General features: G+C 42.1%; 5 protein-coding genes and 1 long non-coding RNA gene across 7 annotated transcripts; 4 read left to right on the forward strand and 2 right to left on the reverse strand.

The window, feature by feature from the left end:
• Positions 1-451: 451 nt before the first annotated feature.
• Positions 452-4,498, reverse strand: LOC135332991 (uncharacterized). 2 transcript variants are annotated; one of them, XR_010393711.1, is made up of 6 exons: positions 4,244-4,498; positions 3,855-4,121; positions 3,272-3,409; positions 1,822-2,637; positions 1,482-1,754; positions 721-1,224 (listed from the first exon to the last, which is right to left on the reverse strand). XR_010393711.1 is itself a non-coding variant. In XM_064527931.1 (5 exons), the coding sequence occupies exons 1-4, from the start codon at positions 4,343-4,345 to the stop codon at positions 2,521-2,523; spliced, it is 624 nt and encodes a 207-aa protein (XP_064384001.1). In that variant the 5' UTR covers positions 4,346-4,498; the 3' UTR covers positions 452-583. The 2 variants fall into 2 exon arrangements, 1 of the variants encoding a protein (XP_064384001.1); XM_064527931.1 differs by lacking the exons at positions 721-1,224; positions 1,482-1,754 and adding an exon at positions 452-583 and having other exon boundaries at positions 2,521-2,637.
• LOC135332988 (methylthioribose-1-phosphate isomerase-like) lies at positions 4,466-6,108 on the reverse strand. Its single transcript, XM_064527929.1, has 2 exons — positions 5,913-6,108; positions 4,466-5,580 (listed from the first exon to the last, which is right to left on the reverse strand). The coding sequence occupies exons 1-2, from the start codon at positions 6,042-6,044 to the stop codon at positions 4,642-4,644; spliced, it is 1,071 nt and encodes a 356-aa protein (XP_064383999.1). The 5' UTR covers positions 6,045-6,108; the 3' UTR covers positions 4,466-4,641.
• A 33-nt stretch (positions 6,109-6,141) lies between these two features.
• LOC135332989 (protein XRP2-like) lies at positions 6,142-8,674 on the forward strand. Its single transcript, XM_064527930.1, has 6 exons — positions 6,142-6,274; positions 6,399-6,608; positions 6,973-7,145; positions 7,709-7,929; positions 8,111-8,285; positions 8,417-8,674. The coding sequence occupies exons 1-6, from the start codon at positions 6,207-6,209 to the stop codon at positions 8,578-8,580; spliced, it is 1,011 nt and encodes a 336-aa protein (XP_064384000.1). The 5' UTR covers positions 6,142-6,206; the 3' UTR covers positions 8,581-8,674.
• Positions 8,644-15,646, forward strand: LOC135332987 (kinesin-II 95 kDa subunit-like). The gene is made up of 11 exons (XM_064527928.1): positions 8,644-8,916; positions 9,048-9,416; positions 9,525-9,620; positions 9,806-10,034; positions 10,197-10,407; positions 10,569-10,723; positions 11,518-11,656; positions 12,220-12,346; positions 13,350-13,647; positions 14,195-14,326; positions 14,678-15,646. The coding sequence occupies exons 1-11, from the start codon at positions 8,695-8,697 to the stop codon at positions 15,562-15,564; spliced, it is 2,865 nt and encodes a 954-aa protein (XP_064383998.1). The 5' UTR covers positions 8,644-8,694; the 3' UTR covers positions 15,565-15,646.
• A 2,013-nt stretch (positions 15,647-17,659) lies between these two features.
• On the forward strand, positions 17,660-18,157 carry LOC135333116 (TD and POZ domain-containing protein 3-like). Its single transcript, XM_064528037.1, has one exon. It carries the CDS (start codon positions 17,660-17,662, stop codon positions 18,155-18,157), a length of 498 nt encoding a protein of 165 aa, XP_064384107.1.
• Positions 18,158-19,100: 943 nt separating this feature from the next.
• Positions 19,101-22,602, forward strand: LOC135333010 (uncharacterized). The gene is made up of 2 exons (XR_010393724.1): positions 19,101-19,205; positions 20,999-22,602. It is a non-coding gene; the product is annotated as an uncharacterized LOC135333010 (long non-coding RNA).
• Positions 22,603-22,832: the final 230 nt, after the last annotated feature.

Genomic DNA, 22,832 nt, shown 5'->3' on the forward strand with positions numbered 1-22,832 from the left:
ATCGTTAGGTGTTATGACACACCTACGTATACAGCAAAGTAATTAACTACTTTTATAAATATTTACAGGAACAGTAATCGGTGGATTTGCAGTGAAGCAGCCAGCCACCAGATACCTGTCAGTGGCGTAGGAAGCAATTCTCAATGGGGGGGCTCTAGTTTTTTTAATGGTCATAGTGCAGCTTGTATATACTGTATACATGTAGCCTAGAAATTATTATGTGGGGCCCGGCCGGCTCCAGCCGATCCCTGGAGCCCCACATAAATAAAAACAAGAATCTAGCACATGATATACTCTGTTTACAGTTGATCTATTTTTACAGCATTAGATACAGAATACAGTAGCTTCATCTTCACTCACCACTCCCAATGATCTGGAGAGTTCTGATCTGACAGTCTAGTCATCCACATTCCTACGTAATTAATTAGCCCCATCCCCCTTAATTATTAGATTCAGAGATTAAAACCTGTGGGTCCTACGCATTGTGACCAAGATGATTGTCTTGATTTATAGGGATGACCGTATAAAAATAGAATGTCTAGCTATAATGATTAGATGTGTCCACAAATGAAACAAGACATTATTAAGGGTGCCCGCACATAGTAACAAATTGACATAATTTAACCACAAAAATGCAACGTTTAGATCCTGAGACTTGCACACGCAGTATTTAATTTCAATGCGTGCGCTAGTATAGTAGTAACCACAAGTAACAACATAGTGGTTTTGTGAGAATGTCTTCAATTAAATTAACTACAAGCTGCAAAAGAAAATCAGGTAGCTACACAAACTAATAAATCAATAACAAAATAACACAATCCAATAAATACAGAGCCAGATTTGTAGCAAAGGAGTGCCTTCAGTAGTAGATGGGAGAAACGTAAGTGTGCCAATAGACCCCAGTCTCAGTACAATCAGCACGAGTGTCCGAGTTCCTCAACTAGCATTAGTCACACAGCAGGTTGGATTGTCTTTTAATGTTAATACACACTGTCTTCATTTGTGTCGAGTGGAGACGTTTCTCTTCAGTGCTTTAGACGTGTACTATCCACGATTCGAGCTGTTCATGGCACTATCCAGTGTTGTCCTTTCTCCTCAATGGCCACCTGCATGTTGATACGTCCGGTTGAGTGGCTGGTTGGGTCTTCCACCATGTTCCAGCACACAATGGCATCGCATCCTTCAGAAGCTGGAGATCCTTGCCACCAAGTTAGCAGAATGGTCCTGTGGTCAGGTACGAAAAAAATATTGTGAACAGGGGTGATGACAAAAATAAGTTGGTTCCTATGGATGGATTCTACCTGACCCGGTGCCACTACATAATTATTCACTGTACATGCACATGTATTGTCCAGATGAAGGGGACAGTCACCTTTCTGGCAAAAAACTTGGGATGGAGGACCTATACTTACAAACACGCTAGGAACTCGTCTGGAAGGTTGGCAATCTGTGTTATTATTTATTTTATGTATCACACTCACAGAAGCTCATTTCCAGATGTCCTGGCGATGGAGGCAGTTACGACACACCATTCACTGATCAGCTGCCTCCCCAACCTCCCTATTCGGTCTGCTAATAAGCAGATGGAGCTGTGTGGACCTCACAAAAGCGGAGGTTCCACCAATCTGATGCCCGGGGAAGCCAAGCATTACTGCAGCCCAGACAAAGAGACTGGTCCAACTTGGCCTGGAGCACAGCACTCTGGTGACACTGAGGTCCAAGAGTGGTATTACACACAGGCTTTCATGGAAGCTCTGAAGGGGAAGGGAGTGAAAAGCAAGGCCCTGTGTATCAAGCTAGCAAAGCTAGTTCATAGTTTACCTTCAAAGTCCATCAAAACAGCAGCCAACCCTGGCAGAAGTCTATGAGCCAGCCAATTGTCAGCGCTGTCTGTAGCCCCAGCGTTGCCTATCTCTTCTCTTCAGGCTACTAACAAATGGCTCTTGATCTTCAACGCTAATTCTGCACTCTACGTACGCAATTGGGGCGTGGTCTACAGGCTTACGTCTTAATTTATACTCTAGCGTACGCGTACGCTAGAGCCAGATATAAAAAGTGTTCGATCTGACTATCTACGTACAGGACTTGGTCTATATTTAGCATGCTGCTATAATTAGGTAAGGTGAACAAAGTTACGGGCTGACTTTGTCCATGTACGGTCTAGATTTTTCTCTAGAGGGTGTGTCATGACAAAAAATTCTCATAAATAGATAACAAAGGGATTTTACAACAAAAGCTCTTCGTAATGTTGAAGAGCTGTGTGTAGTGCACCTGCAAACAAACAATCAAGTCCATAGCTCTACTGGTTTCCTAAGCGGAACTTCTTTTAGCTATATGATGAAAATCAAGTGTAAAATCTGTTGTCATCATCCTTTCCTCTCCATTTTTGGAATGCACACTAGTAGAGTGTTGCTTCATAATCCTGTGAAGGATCCATGTCTCCCCTGCAGGTAGTTTCATAGTTAGCTTTCCCTAGCAACGTGTGTGTGGGCGTACGTGGGCGTAGGTGTTCCAGCACCCTTAAATTATGTCTTTGGCGGTTTCTTTGATAACTTCGTTGTTCCACTTTCTCATGACAAATACAATAATCCATGTAGCCAGTAGAGCCAATAACAGTCCATCCAGGAGGGCAATCACCTGTGGGGGAGGGGCATAGGTATAGTAATACTTTTTCAGTATTGCTATATAAGAAACTGGGTGCTAAAATCTATTTTTGAATTGAGATGGCCCTCTTTAATTTGTAATTACTCAATTTCACCATGATTGGAGTCCTCGTTAAAAAGCCCTTCGCCAGAAATTTCCATGGAAGTCTACGCCAGTTAACCACATGAAGCATTAATTACCATGCAGCCAACCAAATAAAGCATTACCAACAACCTTTAGCACACTCTCGAACTCTGCCTTGAGTTCAAATTAAAGCACTCTACCTAGCTAGCTGCTACCGTAGATACCAGTGCAGAGACATAGCCTTAAAATTCACTGAGGCTACTATTTGAGAGCGGCTTCTATTGCACTGAAGATGGGCTGTATAGGGAGGCTACTATTTGAGTGCGGCCTCTGATCAGGCATATACGGTAATTTTATTGAAGCCATGGCCATTCTGAATGGCCTTGGAAGCTCTGTGGTCAATCATGGCTTCAATAAAGTGATTCTCAGGAATCCCAACACAACCACTTCAAAACTGAACTGCATAACTGTGGTCAGCATAACAGTAACAGTGGTTTCCCATTACATGGTTCATAATTATAGAGGCAGCAACTAGGGAACTCACAGCTAGAGCAATGAGCGAGTCCCTTGCGGCGGACGCATCGAGGGGTGGGATGACCTTGCTCCACTCACTGGCCATGTAGGCTCCCAGAATACCACTGATGTTCACCACCACAGCCAGCACCAAGCCAACCACTATGTCCTGCAGGGAAATGTTTTAATTGTTAAAATTTCTCCAATGAAACACATAGACAAGCTACAATGTCCTACAATAGGCAAAGGGAAACACAACACTGGAGGCATGACTGGGTTGATATACAATGCACTTTGTTAAGTCATATTTATTACTTCACACTGTAACACAATAGTGTAACAGTGGCCACACTGACAGTGGCCATTCCAAGAGCTAGAGAAGATGGTGCCTTATTAGGCAAGAGTTGCGAGCCAAGCTAATTAATAGGGAAGCCATGCGGTGCTAGGCAACATTACTTGTGCCAAGAAAAACAGTTAGAACACACTACAGTGGGCAATAACTTGAGCAAAAACCTTCGTTCTAAAGCACATACACTAATACTACTACACACGCAAAACTTGTACAAACCCTTCGATAATTATGTGTACAATGTATATCAACGCAAGGTACTTACAATCACCAGGAAAACCGTGCTCTTAATATTGAGCAGTCCTATATTGAGGAACCTCAGGATGATCATCAAACTTTCCCAGACGATAATCAGCACAGCCGAACCAACCCCCACACCCCCACCCGAATAGGAGTTGAAGAATAGAGTCTCTGTATTGACATCGGTCCCCGCGTTAATGATGACCCTGGATACCGGGTCTGTGAATGAAGGGAGAGCTGCCACTAGTCCGAGTGAGACTGCTGAGGCAATAAGAACACCAACGGCCAATACCTGTGTGTGGAGGAAGGGTGCATATTATTCACGAAAATTTATCGTGGAGTACACTATCTCTACAGTGTACACATAATTATAATTATGTAGAGATACAAATTTAAAAGATATAATCTACTCACCAGAACTACAAATCTGCCTATCATTTCTGTTGTTCCTTGACAGAACTTCATGATGTAGCAGCCAGGTCTTGGTCCCACAAACTCGGTCACAATACTTGCCATTATGTTCTAGCTTCTCAGATGAATAAACCATATGCACGTAGCTACGAACAGTTATGTTGTTCAAACAAAGCCTTTTATACAGCAGATCGCAGTTCACTTGCCTGCAGACTTTAATTGGCAGACGGTTGTATAAACAATAGTAAATCCATACATTCCAACAATACCACTGAGAGCCTCTTTTGTACTAGAGGGGACTATAATAGTTGTGGTTAAATCTACATTCCATTTCCTTGCCAACTTCTAATGCCGTGTGCCCCACACCCAACAACTTGTGGGCAAAACAAAAATCTATACAATTAACATTGCAGAAACTTGAGACAGTTAGCAGCACACACACCCTTCTCGGTAATGATGCCACCAGTAATCAGTTCAGCCGGGGTAACGTCAAATGCAGGGTTCCATACTCCAATACCATCAGCAGCAATCCTCTGCCCACCCAAACACACCATCTCATTGGCTGGTCTCTCCTCAATCGTAATCTGATCACCAGATTTCAGTCTAAAATCTATAGTCTTGAGTGGAGAAGCAATGTAGAATGGAATATTGTGGTACTTGGCTGCAATCGCCAGCTGATAAGTCCCTATTTTATTAGCAGTATCTCCATTGGAAACGACTCTATCAGCTCCAACAACAACAGCAGATATCTTTCGTTCCTTCATAAGTAATGCACCCATGGAATCGCACACCAACGTCCCCGGTAATTGGTCTTGTACTAGTTCGTAAGCTGTCAGTCTAGCTCCTTGATTGTACGGCCTTGTCTCCGTGCAGTAGACATGCTCCAATCTTCCTGTCTCGTGTAACACTCGCACAACGCCTAATGCGGTACCATAACCAGCGGTAGCTAGGGATCCCGTATTACAATGCGTAAGTATAGTCGCTCTATCATTTTTGCAATGTTCCAGGATACGCTGTGCACCGTGTTTTCCAATGGCTTTATTTGTAGCAATATCGTCAGGGAGCATACGCTCCATCTCAAGAATTAGAATATCTCGTATGCCATTTGTCTTATTGTCCAACAATTTCTTTAGCAGTTCAGATGTCCTATTAATGAATCTGTCAGCTGCTTCTGCTATGTTCACAGCAGTAGGACGAGCTGTCTTTAGATGTTCAAACATTGAGGTGACATTGCTCAACAAAGCCTGCCGTCCCGACTCCCCATCTTGGAAGTCCTGGTCCTTCAGCTCCAGTGCAACACTCAAAGTGCCCACAATAGCAATAGCAGGAGCACCTCGGACCTGGAAAATAGTAACAATTTCTGTATGGCATTATTTAGCTACAGTGTGACTGTGTTGTGTTCGACTGTGTTGTGTTCGCGAAGTAAACTCTTCAGGAAGGCCTTCCCGAAGTGGGCAAACTTTTAGTGCTATGCGAAGTACTCCCAAAGCTACCCGAAAACCTCGCAAACTTTTCTTTGCAAAGTACTGTAATTAAATACGTAATAGACCTCATGCTTGTTTGTGCAAACTCACACATAACACACACAGGTGTGTCTACACCTAACCGTTTGTATAACAAGTACATGTACACACTGTCAACTGGGCCACCTGCATATTAAATGGGATTTTACCTTCATGGAACGTATTGCATCCCAAGCATTTTGGTGGCCACTGATCTCCTCATACACTGACTGGAATGGTAGAAGCAATTGATTCAAGATCTGCAGCTTGTGTCCATTGTACTTGATTGCTTCAAGAGACATTCTTCACACATAATTCTGCACACTATGTTCCACGTGGTTAGGTAAAGATCATCAATAAATCAAGAAAGAACCAGATAGAGTCTATACAGTATTGTTCGTTGTTTCTTTAACGATCCTTACCGCTAAATAACAAATTCAAAGTACATTTGTGACATTTTGAGGATGGGTTGCTGTTTATCAGAAGAAGTAAAGCAGCATGAAGATGGAGAAACCAAGCCCAAATACAGCTGGTCTGTTGCTAAGCCATACAGCTACATAATAGATTTGGACTTTGACTTTGAAAGTTGATCTGAACACCTCAAAGCTCTATATATATATATAGAAAGTAACATGTCATTATAAATGCCCCTGTAGGGAGAGAGAAGAAAGAGTGGACCGTAGCTTGCTCATGGTGTGCAAACAAGAGGGTGGTGTAGTGACTAGACTACCAGGACAACTCAACGGGAAGCAGTTCATTGCACAGGAGTGCACACAGACCACCATTCTAGTGCTTGACCACACCGAGACTGTCACCATTGATAGGTGCACTGACTGTCAGATTATAGTGGCTCCTTGCAGAACAAGGTACTGTGCACACATTCACCCTTACTTCACTCCACTTTAAGTTAGTCTCCTTGTTCATATATAGGCCTGAGCCGGCAAATTCTTTTCCGCTTCCCTTACAAAGTATAGGGCCTAGCTCTGCATATAATTCCAAGAGTTATTGTGCAGGTGATATTGTGACAAGCCTCAGAGTATGAGTGAGTGTGTTCTCTTTCAATAGATAGGTATGTATGCCACAAATCCTGTTCTAGAAGGTCATTTAAGGTTCACCCGAAATACCCTACTGAGTACTTAATGTAAAGTTGGGTTCACGTTGCATCACTCTATTATGAAACTGCACCTGTCTCCTGTCGTTGAATTCATTAATACGATACATATTTTCCAGTGTGTTTCTCCGTGACTGCTCCAACTGTGTCTGTGTGGTGGCCTGTCAGCAGCTGAGAACCAGAGACTGTAAGAAGTGTACTCTCTCCCTCCTCTCCACCACCCCTCCCGTCATAGAGGCCTCCTCTAAAATGACCTTCTCCTGCTACCAGTGCAGCTATCCCCAACTGAGAGGTGAGAAATCATACGTTCAATTTTGATGAAATAGAGTAAACAACCGATTATCGAACACGTGCTATTTTCGAACGCTTGTTCTCGAGGACAGCGGCTCAAAGCACTAAGCTGATAGTACCTAGGTATAGACAAGGTAAGGTTCTATTCAAGTCCAAACTCACGGCCAACAAAAAGCTGCTTCGGCCAAACTCACGGCCAACAAAAAGCTTCTTTGGCGGAACTACAGCGCCAAATACTCAACTATTGGAACAGATTTAGTTCGAACATAGCCACGATTCTTCGAACTCTCTCTCTCTCATCGACAGAAGGCTCTAAGCAGCTAGCTGCAATGCATGACCGTAATCTACAACTAGTAAACTATGTACAGCTCTGGTTTCGAGGTCTGACTCCAAACCGTTAGACAATGGTGGCCTCTTGAAAAAGTCCAGTATTGCCATCAAAATCTAAACGATTATTGCCTTTTTCTTTGTAATCTCCGGTGTAGCCATGACGTAAGACTGCAACTTTAGGAAAAAAAGGGAGATTATGAGTATACATGACGTATGTGTGTTTCACTATTGCAGGTTTATTTGACTCTGCTGGACTGAGTGTCTTCAACAATTCTTGGAGCACTATCCATGACTTCACAGGTGGCACAGGTGGTGGTAACTGGTCGATAGCCTCGGGGGATAACCCTGTAAGGATTGACCTGCCAGCTGAGGTTGCAGACGTTGGGGTCAGTTTCAGTGCAGAGGACAGCATAGTGCCACTGACTGTGGGTCCTAAGCAGAGACCCCCAGATGAGGTGAGGTTTGACAAGCTACATTGTGCATTGTATAAACGTGTGTTGACCATTTTTACAACGAAACTAGGTCTTTCTGTTACTCGAGTTTAGAGCAATTGTATTAATCAGCTTGTTGGTATGTGTGCAACTTGAGTTACAAAATGTGATAAATGCACAAACACACATGAATTCTTATATACAGTGTTGTCTGGTTGTATTCTTCGATACTGAAGAATCTGATGCTCCAGTTGTGAGATTTGTGTCCGCCTTGAGAGGCAAAATGACTCTGGTACACACGAAGAGGGTACAGCTGGCCAGTCACGAAGCAGAGAGAGTGTTCCCTAGCAACCAGGAGTTAGCCTCAAGATCCAGCAAAGGTTTGTAGTTTTTGGGTGCGTACATGTTATGTGCTTATGTTGCTTACGGTAACATGTACATTGTAGTATAATGAACCCCCTAGGAGCCGTTTTATGAAGTGTGTTTTAAATGCTGTGTATTTGGTCTCCAGGTCGTGTGATTTTCTTGGAGGTGGCTGGAAGTGATTGCTCCCAGCTGTGTGCTCAGGCTACAGGTTCCCTTGGAGACAGTGCGTATGTGTCCCCTACAGTGGAGCAGGGAAAAGCAGATGTGGACGCTTTCATTAGCTATCTAGAGACCAATGTTGGAATGTAGCCTCTAGGTGATTTAGTAGTACTCTCTGTGCTGTACAGCATAGTTTCTGCAAACCGATCACTTATTAAATTTATGATGTGTATTGATTGTTACAGGTCCTCCCACTTTTAGTGCATGTGGTCACGAAAGAGGGAGGGGCTGAGATTACACCACGGTCGCTTAGCTGCACACATTTGCACCTGGGGCAGTGAAGTTGTGTTCTTGCTCTCTCTCTCTAGCTTTGAGCTTGTTGCAGTTACCGAGTATCCAGGAGGGTTCTCCAAAATGGCTGAAGCTGTGAGGGTTCTCGTGAGGTGTCGGCCAATGAATGAAAGAGAGCGTAAACTGGAGTGTGGAGTGAGTACTTTAGCTAGCTAGATCTAGCCAGCTAGCCAGCTGAGTTTATTATGGACACAGTAGGTGTAGCACTATTAAATGAATCCTTCTGCTGCTTGTAAGACGTATCTCATACTAGTATGTTTGTACAGGTGGTTGTACAAATGGATCCGAAAATAGTACAAGTGCAACTTTTAAAGCCGACTACCTCCAAGGAGCAAATCCCCCCGAAGATGTTCACTTTTGATGGAGTCTACAACACACAGGACACGACCCAGCAAATCTACGAGGAGATGTGTTTCTCCCTAGTGGGTGGAGTTCTCGAGGGCTACAATGGGACTGTGTTTGCATATGGTCAGACGGGATGTGGGAAAAGCTTCTCTATGATGGGAGTGGAGGACCCTGCCGTGAATAGAGGTATCATTCCCAGAGCATTTGAGCACGTTTTTGATCATGTGGCTGTCGCAAGTGATATCAAATTCTTGGTTAGAGCTTCCTACCTTGAAATCTACAATGAAGAGGTACGTATCAAATAACCATTACAATCTCCCTCATAAAATTAGCTTAGATGCCACTTGAGACAGGCGGAACATCTATTTTTTCGTTGACCATTGCTGTGTGTTTGGTAGGTCAGGGATCTGCTTGGTAGAGATGCTAAGAAGAAACTGGACCTTCACGAGCACCCTGAAAAAGGAGTGTATGTACAGGGACTCTCAATGCACAAGGTCAGACTACCATCTCATAAAATAGAACACAATTTCTTGTGTACATTATTATATTTTGGTTCGGTATAATAATGTTGTCTAAAGTTTTCACAGGAAGCTAGCTTAACAGCTACAGATTTAATTCGTTATCATCACCTCTATAAAAATGATCAACACTTCTATGTGACTCTTTGATCCCTGCACAGGTGCACAATGTGTCTGATCTTGAGAATGTGATGGAGCTGGGTAGCAAGAACCGCAGTGTGGGTGCTACCCTCATGAACGTGGACTCCTCTCGCTCCCACTCTATATTCAGTATAGACATTGAGATGCTCGAGAGTGGGGTGGGAGGGGCTGAAGATAAGTTGAGGGCGGGTAGACTCAACCTTGTGGATCTGGCTGGGAGTGAGAGACAGTCTAAGACCGGGTCCACTGGTGAGTGCAGTGTAATGCTGGAATAGTTGTTACAGACACTCATGTATAATTATACTGTTTTAGTTGTAGAATTGGACACTTCTTACGCAGCAATTTTAAATTTTGCTACTTTGTATACAACACGGGTTTCTTTAATCACTATGTGCCACACTCCCCATGCAGGTGCTCGTCTGAAGGAAGCCACCAAAATCAACCTCTCCCTCTCTGCTCTGGGTAACGTCATCTCTGCTCTAGTGGACGGCAAGTCAAAACACATTCCCTATCGTGACTCTAAGCTCACTCGATTGCTCCAATCTTCTCTCGGCGGTAACACCAAAACTCTCATGATTGCTTGTGTCAGTCCAGCTGATAATAACTATGACGAAACCCTCAGGTGAGCAAGGGCAGAGATACACCTGTGACCTTGCCACAATTAATACGTTTTAAGCTAATTACATATTATAGCTAGTCTAGTAGTACAGATCACATACCGGTATTGGTTTACTATCTAAGACATTAGGTTGCCTTTTCATATGTGTGTATGTATTATTATAGTACCCTACGCTATGCCAATCGAGCTAAGAACATCAAGAACAAGCCCAAGATCAATGAGGACCCCAAAGATGCACTGCTGCGAGAGTACCAGGAGGAAATAAAGAAGCTGAAGATGATGCTACTCGGACAGATGGATGTTCCTACTGACTTTCAAGGTAGTGTAATGACCTCTATATATAGAGTCTGCATGTATAACTATAATGAAACAACAAAGCGTTATGCTACCGCGAATACAAGAGATAAGAAAATGTATGGCATAGCTACATCACTTTTGTCCTTGTAATTATAGAGATGTAGGTATTATTATTCTGAGGATCCAAAGTCAGAGTGTCGATTCCATTCTACGCATGGTACCTGAATAGTCTTTTCTCGTACGTTACATAATAGTTAGACACTGTTTTGGAAGTTTCTATGGGATTTAGAAGCCCAAAGGAACTGCTTTAGTATCTCGAGCGTAGTGAGGGTACTACAAGTACTAATGGCTTCTAAATCACATGGACACCGAAAAACAGTGTCATTTAAATACCGTATATCTTCTAATTTATTGGACACTTCTAATTATCCCAAACACTATTCTGGGCGATTTTCGTTGTTCTAATAAGCGGATACTCAAGATACTTAATTTTACTAAATATCCGCGCAAAACCTTGAAAAATACATTCCAAACACATAGCTTTATAGCCAGCAGGAGTGCTGCTAGATAGCTAGTGCAACTGTTTAGTCGCACACTGTACTATTAGCTTGCCTGTTCAAACATCTCACGCGTTACAATAAAGATCCTTACAATAACTATTTTTGTGTCAAATAAATTAGAAGACATACGGTACTAGTGCGCATGCGCACATCTTGCCCTCGATCGAGGCTTAACAATTATTTGACAACCATGTACTCCCATGTAGATTTTATCAACTAGTGTCTAAGCTACATACGTACAAATTATTTCCTACAGGTGGTGATATATCACCACCCAAACAGCCGCTTTCCCCTCCATATCATCAAGGAGACATACAGCCTGAGGACAGTGGGCTGGTTGGACCCTCAGAGGACATGTGGAAGAAGTGGGAAGAAGAAAAGGAGGCTATTAGAAGGTAAATAACTATTTAGCATAAAGTAGGAGAATTTACTTAAACTGCTTTGATTGCTTTACATGCTTATAATAATAGAGCACCCCCTGATTAGTGCATATATCGTATATGCTTGATCAGAGGCCGCGGCTACTAAATGTTTCATTTTGCTGGCAGAGGAGGCTACAATTCGAGAGAGGCCACTGTTCATGAGCAGCGTTTATTAGCTCCAGCTAATTCAACAACCTTTAGCTTGTCATCAAAAGTTAATTTCACCTGCATAAACTTGAACTCTGCCATGAGAAAGTATTTGTGAAGCACTAACAAGCTGCTACCTGTACCTAGTAGCTACATACATGTAGCTAGCTGCTACTTTTAATAATTTGTCTTGGCTGCCACGTGCAAAAATGCTAGAGTCAAAGTTCACTGAGGCTACTATTTGAGAGCGGCTTCATTTTGCTAGCAAGGGAGGCTACTATTTGAGTGCGGCTTTTATACAAGACCGGCCTTGATCGAGCATATACGGTATATACACACACACACACACACACACACACACACACACATTACCCTACATCATAATACAGAGAGTATGAAGCGAGGATAGCTCAGCTTCAAGAGCAATTTGGACGAGAGCAAGCTGACAGAGAGAAGCTTCAACAAGAGCTGGATCAGCTGCAGAATGACTGGGATGAGCAGCTCAATGAAGCACAGGTAATGATCATACATACTAACTTTTACGTATTATAGAATCATAGCCATAGATGATAATTATAGTGTCAGTACTATATCTAGCCTTGACCCCCGGCCGATCCGTCTCCAATTGAACGCTAGGTCGCCTACTAGGCCTGGTATTGATTGTATTTGGGCGTGATCTGGGCGTGGTTTTTTAATACATAATAAATTGACTCGTGGTACAGCAAAAAATGAATCCTCCAACAGTGGTCTTCAACAACAGCCTCTGGGGCTGTATACAGCAGGAAATACTTCCCAGAAGACACTTCTTTGGCAGTGGCAACCAAATCTTTGTCGATTCCTTTATTGCTGAGGATGGCAGCAGAAACACCTCTATTGTTTAGACTCCTGATCTGGTCAATCATGAGTCTCATGATGAGAGATACAAGGGGAGAGACAATTAACAAGAACAACACTTTTGTCAACAGGAGGAGCCTTGGTCCTACCTAGCTTGTAGTCCATTAAAAAGGGTAGCAACTGATATAGCAGAGAGACTTGCCATACCCCGTTGGGAACCAGATAAACACGTCCCTTCCCTCAAACAGGAGCTTGAGAGCCTGGGCCTGTTCTGCCATGAGAGTGAGGCCATCTTGCTTCAAACAAGACAACGAGTTGCATGCCATAGCTAGCTAGCTATAAATTGAGAACATGACACGGAGCTAAATTACTGTAACTTTTACGGGAGTAAAATGCCTCTACGTACACCTTTAGTATTACAGAAAAAAAGCAGGAAACAAAATGTAAAGAATCACTGCTTTTGTTTCCGGTTCCTGCCACGCCCAGATACAATCAATACCAGGCCGTATTTTTCAACTTCGTTCTATTAAAAAAAAATCGGCCTGGGACCGAGGCTATACTATATCATCTATGGTAGTGCTAATTATTGAGAACGATAAGAATGATCGCAAGGGGAACTGGCTTACAATCAGTTCTTTCCACAATGCACTTACGTATGCACTCATTCAATATCCTTCTCCATTAGGATCGCTTCAACGTGTCTGCTAGTGTCACCCCCAACAGGTCTCAACACTCCAACAAGACACTCATATCACCACACCACTCCAAAAATAACACAGGAAGAGCTGGTACCCCAGTAGCTTTAGTATCTACAGAGAGCCTGGCTACTGAAACTGCTACAATGGAGGCCTCTAAAGGTGCAGAGGGCCCTGGAGTGATGGTGGTCGATGAGCAGTTAGAGACTGAGCTTGGCAAGGAGCATGGGGCAGCTCTAAAGAGACTGGAGGAGCTTCAGAAAGACATGATCGGAGGAGAAAAAGCTGGTACATATCATTCTGTAATGTTATGCACATGAGGTGAATGAGGTTAAATCAGTAACTATAGGGTTTCTTTATTGGGCCAGGTTCATCACTATAGCACATGCATGCATGTTATGCGGGAACGATACAGATGTTGTTTCAATTATACAGTAGAATCTCGGTGCTGGCTTCCCCTAACTAGTCTTCCCAAAAAAAGGCGGCTGATTCACGAGACTAGCCCCAAACTGGGTTTAATGTACATTTATTACAGCCGGATATGACGTTTTGGGTGTGGTACGGCTTAAATAGAGAGCGTAATGATTCATGTATCCTTGAGACATGCAGAAACGCAAAATTTGTCATTAGATTCGAGGTAGGGTCGTTTTTAGCCGCGGCTATTTTCTGAAATGTGGCTACCTCACTATTCCCGCTAAGCTGCCGGGTGGTCGGTTTAGTGAGAGTCTACTGTAGCTAGTTAGTGGGTCCATTATGATATGTTGTCCATTATGATATGTTGTACGTATGTACGTGTAACAACTATTCTGAACTCACAAAATCAACTTTTGTTTAGATGATGAGTCCCTGCGGAAGGACCTTGATGACAGACGTCTAGTGGCTGAGGAGAGAGAGGCCAACCTGAGGGATGAGAATGCTTTATTTGATGACGATGGCATTGTAGAACGGATATTTAACTCTCTCACAGGTACAAGCATAGATTTGAATCACGGGTGGGGATTTCCATATTATTATGAATAGTTAGAGCATTACCATAGCGCGAAATGTTCGAGGCGTTTAATTTTCGCTGTTTTCGAGGGTAAGCGATCCTACGAACATAGCTAATGATGGGCACAAAGTGATTGATATAAAATTTATTCACGAAATAATTTTAGATCATTAGAGGTAATTCCACGAAAGTTAAGTGTGCCTCGAAAGTATTACGCTGTATGGTACTTCATACTGTAGTGCACCCAATTTTAAATTTAGCACAAGCACTGTATACAATCAGCTGGTACTAGCTGGTGATCTCTCATAACGAAACTGCCTTCCCCTGTAGATGAAGTACGTGTCAAGACCCACCACATTGAAAAACTCCAGACAAAAGTGCGTTCAGCTGAAGACGACATCCAAGATCTGAATTCAGAGTTTGAGATCGAACGACAAGACTACCTTGATTCAATTCGTGACCAAGATAAGAAACTTAAACTGTACGAGCAGTTACTGAGAACAGTGGTCCCTTGTCTAAGACGAGACTGTAACTATTTCAACATTGATAAAGTCATGGACGATTGTAAATGGAACGATGACCAATCACAGTGGCTGCTTCCGAAATTAGTGGTAACAAAGTCCAATCTTTCTCCCGTAAACTCAAAAGCAACTGCCCTCGATAAACGTAGCGGGCTTATGAACATGGGGAAGCAAGCGAGCACACCTGAAATGCGCAATGGAGCAGCTATCTCTAAGGGCTTACACTCTTCAAACTCAACATTGGTTCAGCCAGGAAGCCATGACACGCAAGAAGAAGATAGTAGGCTTCTCACACATATACAAAAGTTTGGACAACCAGAGTACTTTAAACCGAAAAGACAACTAGAATTACTTGGGCAATCAAAGGAAATGTCTTCACCTGAACATTCGAGTAACTTACCTGGTCTTGATACGAGTTTCTCTAGCAAGAAAGTAGGCAGCAGTACAAATTTACAACCCAGTGCAGCAGCAGTCCATGGCATAGACCTGTCTGGAGACCCTGTGTATAATCGAAGGCCTGGCAAGTTGCAGTCTCTACCGGGGAAAGCACCATTGCCCACTCTGAACAGTATGACCGTTAGTCCTCATCGCTCCCAACACAATAACTTACTCGATAAAGTGGAAAAAAGACTGTCCAATAGGAAGAAAAACAGTTTAGAACCTTTGAGTGATATCAAGGGCAGAAAGCCCCATTAATCTACATGAATTGAGTTGCTTAATTTTTATAATATTATAATTTGTACATACATTGCCCCTATAATTATACACTTCTGTTTGAGAGGGCAAAGGGTACTGTCTCCGGGATATGTTCGAGCTCAGAGATCATGCACCTCTAAAAACTCTCTCTCAATCAGCTGATTACCTCTTTATACCGATATACATGCCTACTTTATAATTAGCTCCTCTCCCGAAATGCCAACTAATAATTTATTACATTAAATGTATATACATAATTTCAACTGCGTTATAAAAGCGAAAACTCGGCCTGGGATCGAGGCTAGGTAAATGTATACAGCATGCAGTAAACATTAATTTGTCTGTATTATTTGTCTAATTTAATTTTTTAATTTAGTCAGGATAGTTTACGTCTTTTAGAGCTATGATCAACAACTGAAGTCAAGACTTCTTCTACTAGCGCTTTACATTCTCTCACTTTCTTCTAACCCTCGGTTTTCATAATATCTCCACACAAGTCTATGTCTTTTGTAATATACTTCAGAGCCTCACACTTCAGCTTTGAGCAGGAAAGATTATCAGCCACAACAAGAATATGTGCTGCATTCTTTGCGGTTAGAAGAACAGCCAATCGATTTTCACAAAGTGCTTTCAAATGATCAAGATTGTACTTGCCAGCAGTAATCATCATTGACACAGCTTGTTCTAACGATAGAACGTAGTTGACTTGCCCAGTGTAAATATAGGACAGCACTGACTTAAACACTTCTGGACTGACATCAGGGATTTCTACAATATTTGTACTTTTTCTTTCATGTCGATCTGGAACATTCGAGCAAACACTGGTGATCGAGCCATTAGCATGAACTTGTTCGCTTTGATCTCCTCTTTAGAATCTTTTTGTCCAACTATCAGAGTGGTGTCCTGGAATTCCTCGTTGTTTTTAATGGCCGATTCAATATCAGAGCTGAAGGTACTCTGGGGGATGTTCACCACAGTTTCAACATTGATCGTAGTTATGTCAAGCAGAAGTTTCAGTGTAACGCTTGAAGCATTCGAGGGCGTGGATATGTCGTGACTTAAACCTTTTAATAAGATATACTTATTTCGTACAAAAATGGCACTACCGTGAAATACGATTGAATCCGTCTCAAGAACATTCGTTTTAGTCGCAGCTCCATTTAGATCAACCAGTTCATGTTCAAACCATATTCTAAGATCGTAAGATATTTCAGCTTTTTCAGCCCCACTGATTAATCCAAGTTTTGGTTCTGGATCAAATACATCGTTTAAATGTAGCCTCCAGTTAGTCTTGCATGAAGAGAACCTGTATGATTTTGCTGCCGGAACTGAAATTGGCGATGACCATTCCATAATTTGTCGATCACTGGTTGAATATCTTCGTACCAAACTGGGACTGGAACTCATGATGATACCTTCTTAACAGTTTTGCAGCTAGTGTAGCTATCTACAGTAGTTCTGTTACATAGAGTCGATCATGTGTACGTGTCTGAGCAGTTTTTGAGAGCCTTGGTTAATGGGTAATGGGCGTGAGTGTAATATGTCTTTTCTTGGAACAGTGTGGGCGCCTATAGTTACGCCCACGGCATGCGCGCAGTACAGTGGATTTGGCAGCTGTACAGTACATCAAAATTAATAGTGATATGGCAACTGGAACTGCAACTACCTCTGAATCAGGAGCTACAGAAAGAAGTAGACCTGATGTGCCTCGAGCAAGCAAATCGTGCTCGTGGTATTGGCCAATAACCTCACCCATACCCGTACACAGAACTAGTGTTGGCCTGACCGTAAAAAATAACATTAAGAAATCTAGAACAATAATTTGAACAGGTGATATCAACTGGGCTTTCTCTTGGTCCGTTACCCAAATATCAGAAGATGAAGAAAACGTAAGTGCCCTTAGGTCTACCCTTCTAACATTACAGTCTGATGCACAAGAAGCCAGGTTTTGTTTTGCAATCAACATACCCCAAGCGATACACCTACAATATATGCATCAGTACAAACCTTTGCACTTCTGAAGAGGGAGAAAGGAATCCCTTCCAAATATATCGGAACATTTTCATTTCCAAAGAACACGCAGCTTGCTATTAGTATGTCAATAGAATTCCTCGAAGTAACCCCCAAAATTCCCTCACCCAAGTGCTCCATTATCAATGATATTCAATCGGTGATTGAGGGAAACGATGAATTCCAAAATGTCACCTTGCTGGTTGGACCAAGAGATTCAAGAGAGGAGATCAAAGCAAACAAGATGATGCTTATGGCTCGATCACCAGTGTTTGCTGTCATGTTCCAGAGTGAGATGGTGGAAAAAGCCACCAGTACTGTTGAGATAACTGACATTAGCACCAACGAGTTCAAGATATTGCTAAAGTTCATTTACACAGACGATAAACCTGATTTAAACGACTTGAAAACTATTGAAGATGTTATCATTGATGCTGACAAGTACCAAATTATTCGACTGAAAAATCTTTGTGAAAATCAACTTCTCACTAATTATCTAAGCATCGAAAATGCTGGTCATCTGCTTGCCTTTGCGGACCAGTATGATCTCAAGTTCAAAAATTACGTCATCGAGAGATTCTGAGAAGTGTAAGAGAGTAACAGATACCCCACTGGATGGCTCGAAGTGAGGGATCAAGGTTCAAGTCTGGTTGAGGACGTTTTTTTGAGAAAAGTTTACAACCACCCCCAACTAAAATTGCTCGAACTGAATAACCGTGTTATAGATCTACGAGTCAGTGATTAGAACTTTACACATAACATTTTTAACTCACATTATCGTATTATAAAACAGTATAATTATACCCGTTCAGTATAAAGTTTCATCACTAGGCCTACCGTATAAGCTCTATTTAAGGCGCCACATAAAAATATTTACGCTGGTAAAGGTATATTATAACCGTATTAGAGGATTTTTTTTTATCTCCAATTAGAAGGCGACCCTCTAATAAGACACGCGCCATCCAGCCTCAAAACTAATTTTCCACCTCTGAATACAGCCACCTATATACCAGCGTAAATATTTTTATGTAGCGCCTTAAATAGTATATATACAGTTACGGGTATACATAAACTAATGGATTGAACCATTAATTGCATGGCCTGGCGCAAGCGTATGGAGAGATAATTAATGATGGTAAAAAGTGTACATGTATAAATAAGAGTATATCTCTTATCTACATGTATACTTAATCTATAGTATGGCTAAGAGTGCAATGTGGGATTAATAGCACGATCATTCGATCGTGCTATTAATCCCACAATGCCAAGAACTCAGAATTAAAGGGCCAGTCGCATGGAGGGATCTGCCCAGTCAGTTGGTGTGGCCCAAACTAGCGCTGAACCACCTCTATTCACAGTAAGACTGATGTGCACATTTTCTGAGTCTGTTGCTGCTGATGTGATCATAGATGGAGTAGAGATCTATGATGTCATGTCATGCACATGTACATTTGTGGCCTAATTAACATTTGTGGGATTTTGCACTACATGTAAATCTAATTAACATTCCATGCAATTTACGGGATCCACCACTTTATTAATATCTAGATCTAGACATGAAGAGAATCTACATTGTGAACAGAATCTACCCTATTGAGGCATCAAAAGACAATCTCCTGGCTTAATATAAGGTGCATATGACTGCAATGTAGATATAGATTATTATTTCTCCTCAAAGACACTTCTAGACTTGGTCTTAGAGATTTTTATATTAACCAGTGAAAGTACAAAGCCGATTATTTATAACACACCTAGTACCTGTACCTAGTACGTGTACCTAGCCTATAGCCAAGTGTTTTAATCTGTGTGCAATCTTGTGTTTTAATATTGCTGTCACGTGATCTCTAGCCTCGTCTACAGCTAGCCATATGAATCAGCCACCCTTCCTAGGGAGAGATCGTCTGAGCAACTTTAGTCTGAACTTCTTTGGCTTCCGACCTGACAAAATTAAAGGATGACAAGAAGCGTATGCGTTCTACAGCTTGCTCTATAGTCAGCCTAACCATAGCTACTGTTAGCCAGTCAAGGAGCTATAGTAAGTCGAGTTGACTGCACTATAGGTGCCTGCATGTGCAACCCTTCTCTTATTCCTTTAGCAACATATTATATTTTTGCATTGAGCAAGCCAAACAATAATTCATAGCTGCTAGTCAAGCGTTCGTGGTTGACCCTTGCATGCGTTAAACAGAAGCTCATAAAGAGAAGGAGCGGCTAACTACGGGGATCACGTTTCGTAAGTGGTTATGACCGTATTTCCATATATGCATGCAGAGTCACTTAAGTGCATGGTTGAATCCCTACACGTGTTATACGTAATGCAGGGTTGCATAGGGGTAGGAAGATGTTTTACCTAAGGGGGGCAAACAATATGTTATACCAATATCACTGAGACACAATTTAAAATTCTCCAAAATATCTTTGTCTTCTAGAATTAACAGAAATAAAATCCTTCGCTATAGCTAATAAATCTATCCTGTCTGTCCTATGTTTGTGTACATAAAGCAAAAAAAGATTGGTGAGTCTACATTCAGTCATTGTGCTCCTCAAGATTGTTTTGAGCCTTCGCAGTGCTGAAAACGATCTTTCGGCTGAAGCTGTTGTTACAGGGAAGGTAAAGTACAATGAGAGTAGCATAAACACTTCAGACAGCATTTTCTTGTAAATATGATTGCTATTAATCGCTTGAGCTATAGTCCTTATATTTGAGCAAGCTGTTTAAGCTAGATAGCTACATTTAAGCTTATACTGGGGCTATAATTCACTTACCTGCTTGATCCAAAGAAGCACTGGTAGTACTACTGTCAGACAGACTTGAAAAAGTAATCTTGGCCTGATACATTGTTATTTTTGCCACATGCTCACAATATTTTTTCAATTAGAGAGCAGTGCTGGCTAAGGGGGGCGAAAAAGCAAAATATTTGGCTGAGGGGGGCAACTGCCCCCCTTGCCCCCCTGGTTCCTACGCCTATGGGCTGCGGTTTGCAAGCACTTAGTCGCTTCCATACAAGGAAGTGCGGTTTCACGGGCAATTACGAAACGTGATCCCCGAGTATACGTTGAAGTTAGCCGCTCCTTCTCTTTATGGGCTCCTGGTCGAAATAATGGCATTCTTCTGGTTTATGACATGGCATTCATACTAAAGTGCTCAGACGGTCTCTTCCCTAGGAAGGGCGGCTGATTCATGAGACTAGTCTACAGCATGCCAGGTGTACAGCTTAACCTGTTATGTACCTTCAAGTTGCGACATTGAATGAAATGTAACCTGTATATACATTCAATGTCGCAATTAATTTTGTTTGTATGAGAAATTATCATTAACTGAGTGTGGATCAGTATAAAGCACTGCCATGCATGTGACTACTTTCAGCTAAGCTGATTGGCTGGAGATCATGTGACAGCACTATAAACTATAAATTGTCTGCAGGTTTGCTAACTTGTCCTGTCCGTACACTAGTACTTGTCTATATCACTAATGACGCACACCTCTGGATCACAGATCATACTGTTTGACATAGAAACAACGGGTATCGATAGAGAGGTGGATCAAGTTTGTCAATTAGCAGCAGTCGCCTTGACCCGGCAGGAGCACGAAAATGAAGATGATGTTTTCAATGCTTATGTGCTACCCACTCGCTCATTCCATGGTAAAGCAACTGAAGTTAATGGGTTCACAATCGAAAAAAAGAGCCTTCGTAAAGAAGGAAAAACACTACCCACTATAAGCCTAGAAAAAGCGTACAAGACATTTTTTGAGTACCTGAAGCTGAAAACTAACCCAGGAGATAAACTGATGTTGGTTGGGTACAACAGTAAACAGTTTGACATGGTGTTTTTGAGACGTGATTGTCACAAGTTTGGAATTCCAGTGGAAGTAGAAGGAAGACAACTTCATTTTGCAGATGCTTTCCTTTTTTTATTGGCGGTTCGAAATTCTGTACTGCCTGGAATTGGCAACAGAATGACTCAACAATCCGTACACCAGTACCTGTGTCCTGGGATTCATCGTGTCTGTCATGATGCTGTAGCAGATGTGTTGAACCTTAGAGACATTCTGCTATCTCCAAAGCAGGGGCGGATCCAGGATTTAAGGAAGGGGGGTTCTTATAGTACTTTGCGCGGACAAGAGGTTCACTCGGCGCACAGCGCCGAAATTGTTGACCACGCCCCTTTTAAAGTACCACGCCCACTAATTAACCCTCATGTTCTCCCTCATGATTTATAAACAGGAGATGGTTGTGACTGGAGGAGAGATAGTAGTGGTCCCCAGTGGAAAGACAGAGACGGTGGTGGCTGGTGAAGAGGAGACTTGGCTATAGACTTGTAGAACTTGACCATCAATAGATCTATATTAACGATTATAGCAATTATACATGTAAGTATGCAGTGTCATTCAATATTGCAGTGTCATGCACTCTCCCTTACCTGAAACTTTCCTCTTCTTACACCAGGAGTCAAGGATTCATGGCTAGATATAATAATATTATCGCTTGACATGATTGACCACAGTGGAAATTAATGTGGCTGCAGTAGCCAGCCCCACCCTCTTGTTATGTATATAGAGAGAACCAGCCCCACCCTTTTATTATACAAAGAGAAGAGAACCAGCCCCACCCTTTTATTAAGCAGAGAGGACGTACTTTGTACGACTTTGTCACGACAGTACAGTTAGCTAGCTAGCTAATATATACTAGCTGGAAGGGTAGTTCGTACGAACCCAACGAACTACCTCTGGATCCGCCCCTGCAAAGGTACCGCTGGAACAGCTAAGCCAACACGAATTCAACTGCTTCCCTAAGAAGAGGCCAGGGACAGTAGCTCAGATCGAGACCCCATCAAAAGAAAAACTTTGTTCAAGTACATTACCTGAGAAACTTATTGCAGAGATTTCATCAACTTTTTTATCAACACCAAACCTGCAGTCACTCAAACTCAAGAGACTTGTATAGTTAGTACAATCTTACAATCTCTACAACTCTATACTTAATACTTTTTTTACGAACATTAAAACTCTATTGTTTGGTACATGTATATACGTACAGTGCATGGGGAGTGTAGAATTGGAACCGTCCCTCGCCAGTATATTAAACATGGACACGACCGAACACAATCTACATAACAACATAATAGTTTACCAGTCGCTACACCGTGTACACATTTCTATGATTTCATAGGTCAGATTTAGCGTGGTAGATAAACTGGGAAAGTCCCAGGGGATAACCTGAGATGAATGATAAGCATGTGTACCACAAACGCATACA

Source organism: Halichondria panicea, chromosome 3 (genome assembly GCF_963675165.1).
Source record: "Halichondria panicea chromosome 3, odHalPani1.1, whole genome shotgun sequence".
In the NCBI taxonomy this organism is placed as follows: Eukaryota; Metazoa; Porifera; class Demospongiae; order Suberitida; family Halichondriidae; genus Halichondria; species Halichondria panicea.

Bases quoted from the DNA above. Each gene is read 5' to 3' on its own strand.
- LOC135332991 (XM_064527931.1), bottom strand. From the start codon at position 4,345: ATGGCAAGTATTGTGACCGAGTTTGTGGGACCAAGACCTGGCTGCTAC. The intron at 4,122-4,243 runs GTGAGTAGATTA...CTCCACACACAG, and splicing joins TAGGCAGATTTGTAGTTCTG to GTATTGGCCGTTGGTGTTCT. The intron at 3,410-3,854 runs GTAAGTACCTTG...ATTTCCCTGCAG, and splicing joins GCACGGTTTTCCTGGTGATT to GACATAGTGGTTGGCTTGGT.
- LOC135332988 (XM_064527929.1), bottom strand. From the start codon at position 6,044: ATGTCTCTTGAAGCAATCAAGTACAATGGACACAAGCTGCAGATCTTG. The intron at 5,581-5,912 runs GTAAAATCCCAT...ACTATTTTCCAG, and splicing joins ATGCAATACGTTCCATGAAG to GTCCGAGGTGCTCCTGCTAT.
- LOC135332989 (XM_064527930.1), top strand. From the start codon at position 6,207: ATGGGTTGCTGTTTATCAGAAGAAGTAAAGCAGCATGAAGATGGAGAA. The intron at 7,146-7,708 runs GTGAGAAATCAT...TCACTATTGCAG, and splicing joins CAGCTATCCCCAACTGAGAG to GTTTATTTGACTCTGCTGGA. The intron at 7,930-8,110 runs GTGAGGTTTGAC...TCTTATATACAG, and splicing joins AGCAGAGACCCCCAGATGAG to TGTTGTCTGGTTGTATTCTT.
- LOC135332987 (XM_064527928.1), top strand. From the start codon at position 8,695: ATGTGGTCACGAAAGAGGGAGGGGCTGAGATTACACCACGGTCGCTTA. The intron at 8,917-9,047 runs GTGAGTACTTTA...ATGTTTGTACAG, and splicing joins AGCGTAAACTGGAGTGTGGA to GTGGTTGTACAAATGGATCC. The intron at 11,657-12,219 runs GTAAATAACTAT...ATCATAATACAG, and splicing joins GAAAAGGAGGCTATTAGAAG to AGAGTATGAAGCGAGGATAG.
- LOC135333116 (XM_064528037.1), top strand. From the start codon at position 17,660: ATGTCAATAGAATTCCTCGAAGTAACCCCCAAAATTCCCTCACCCAAG.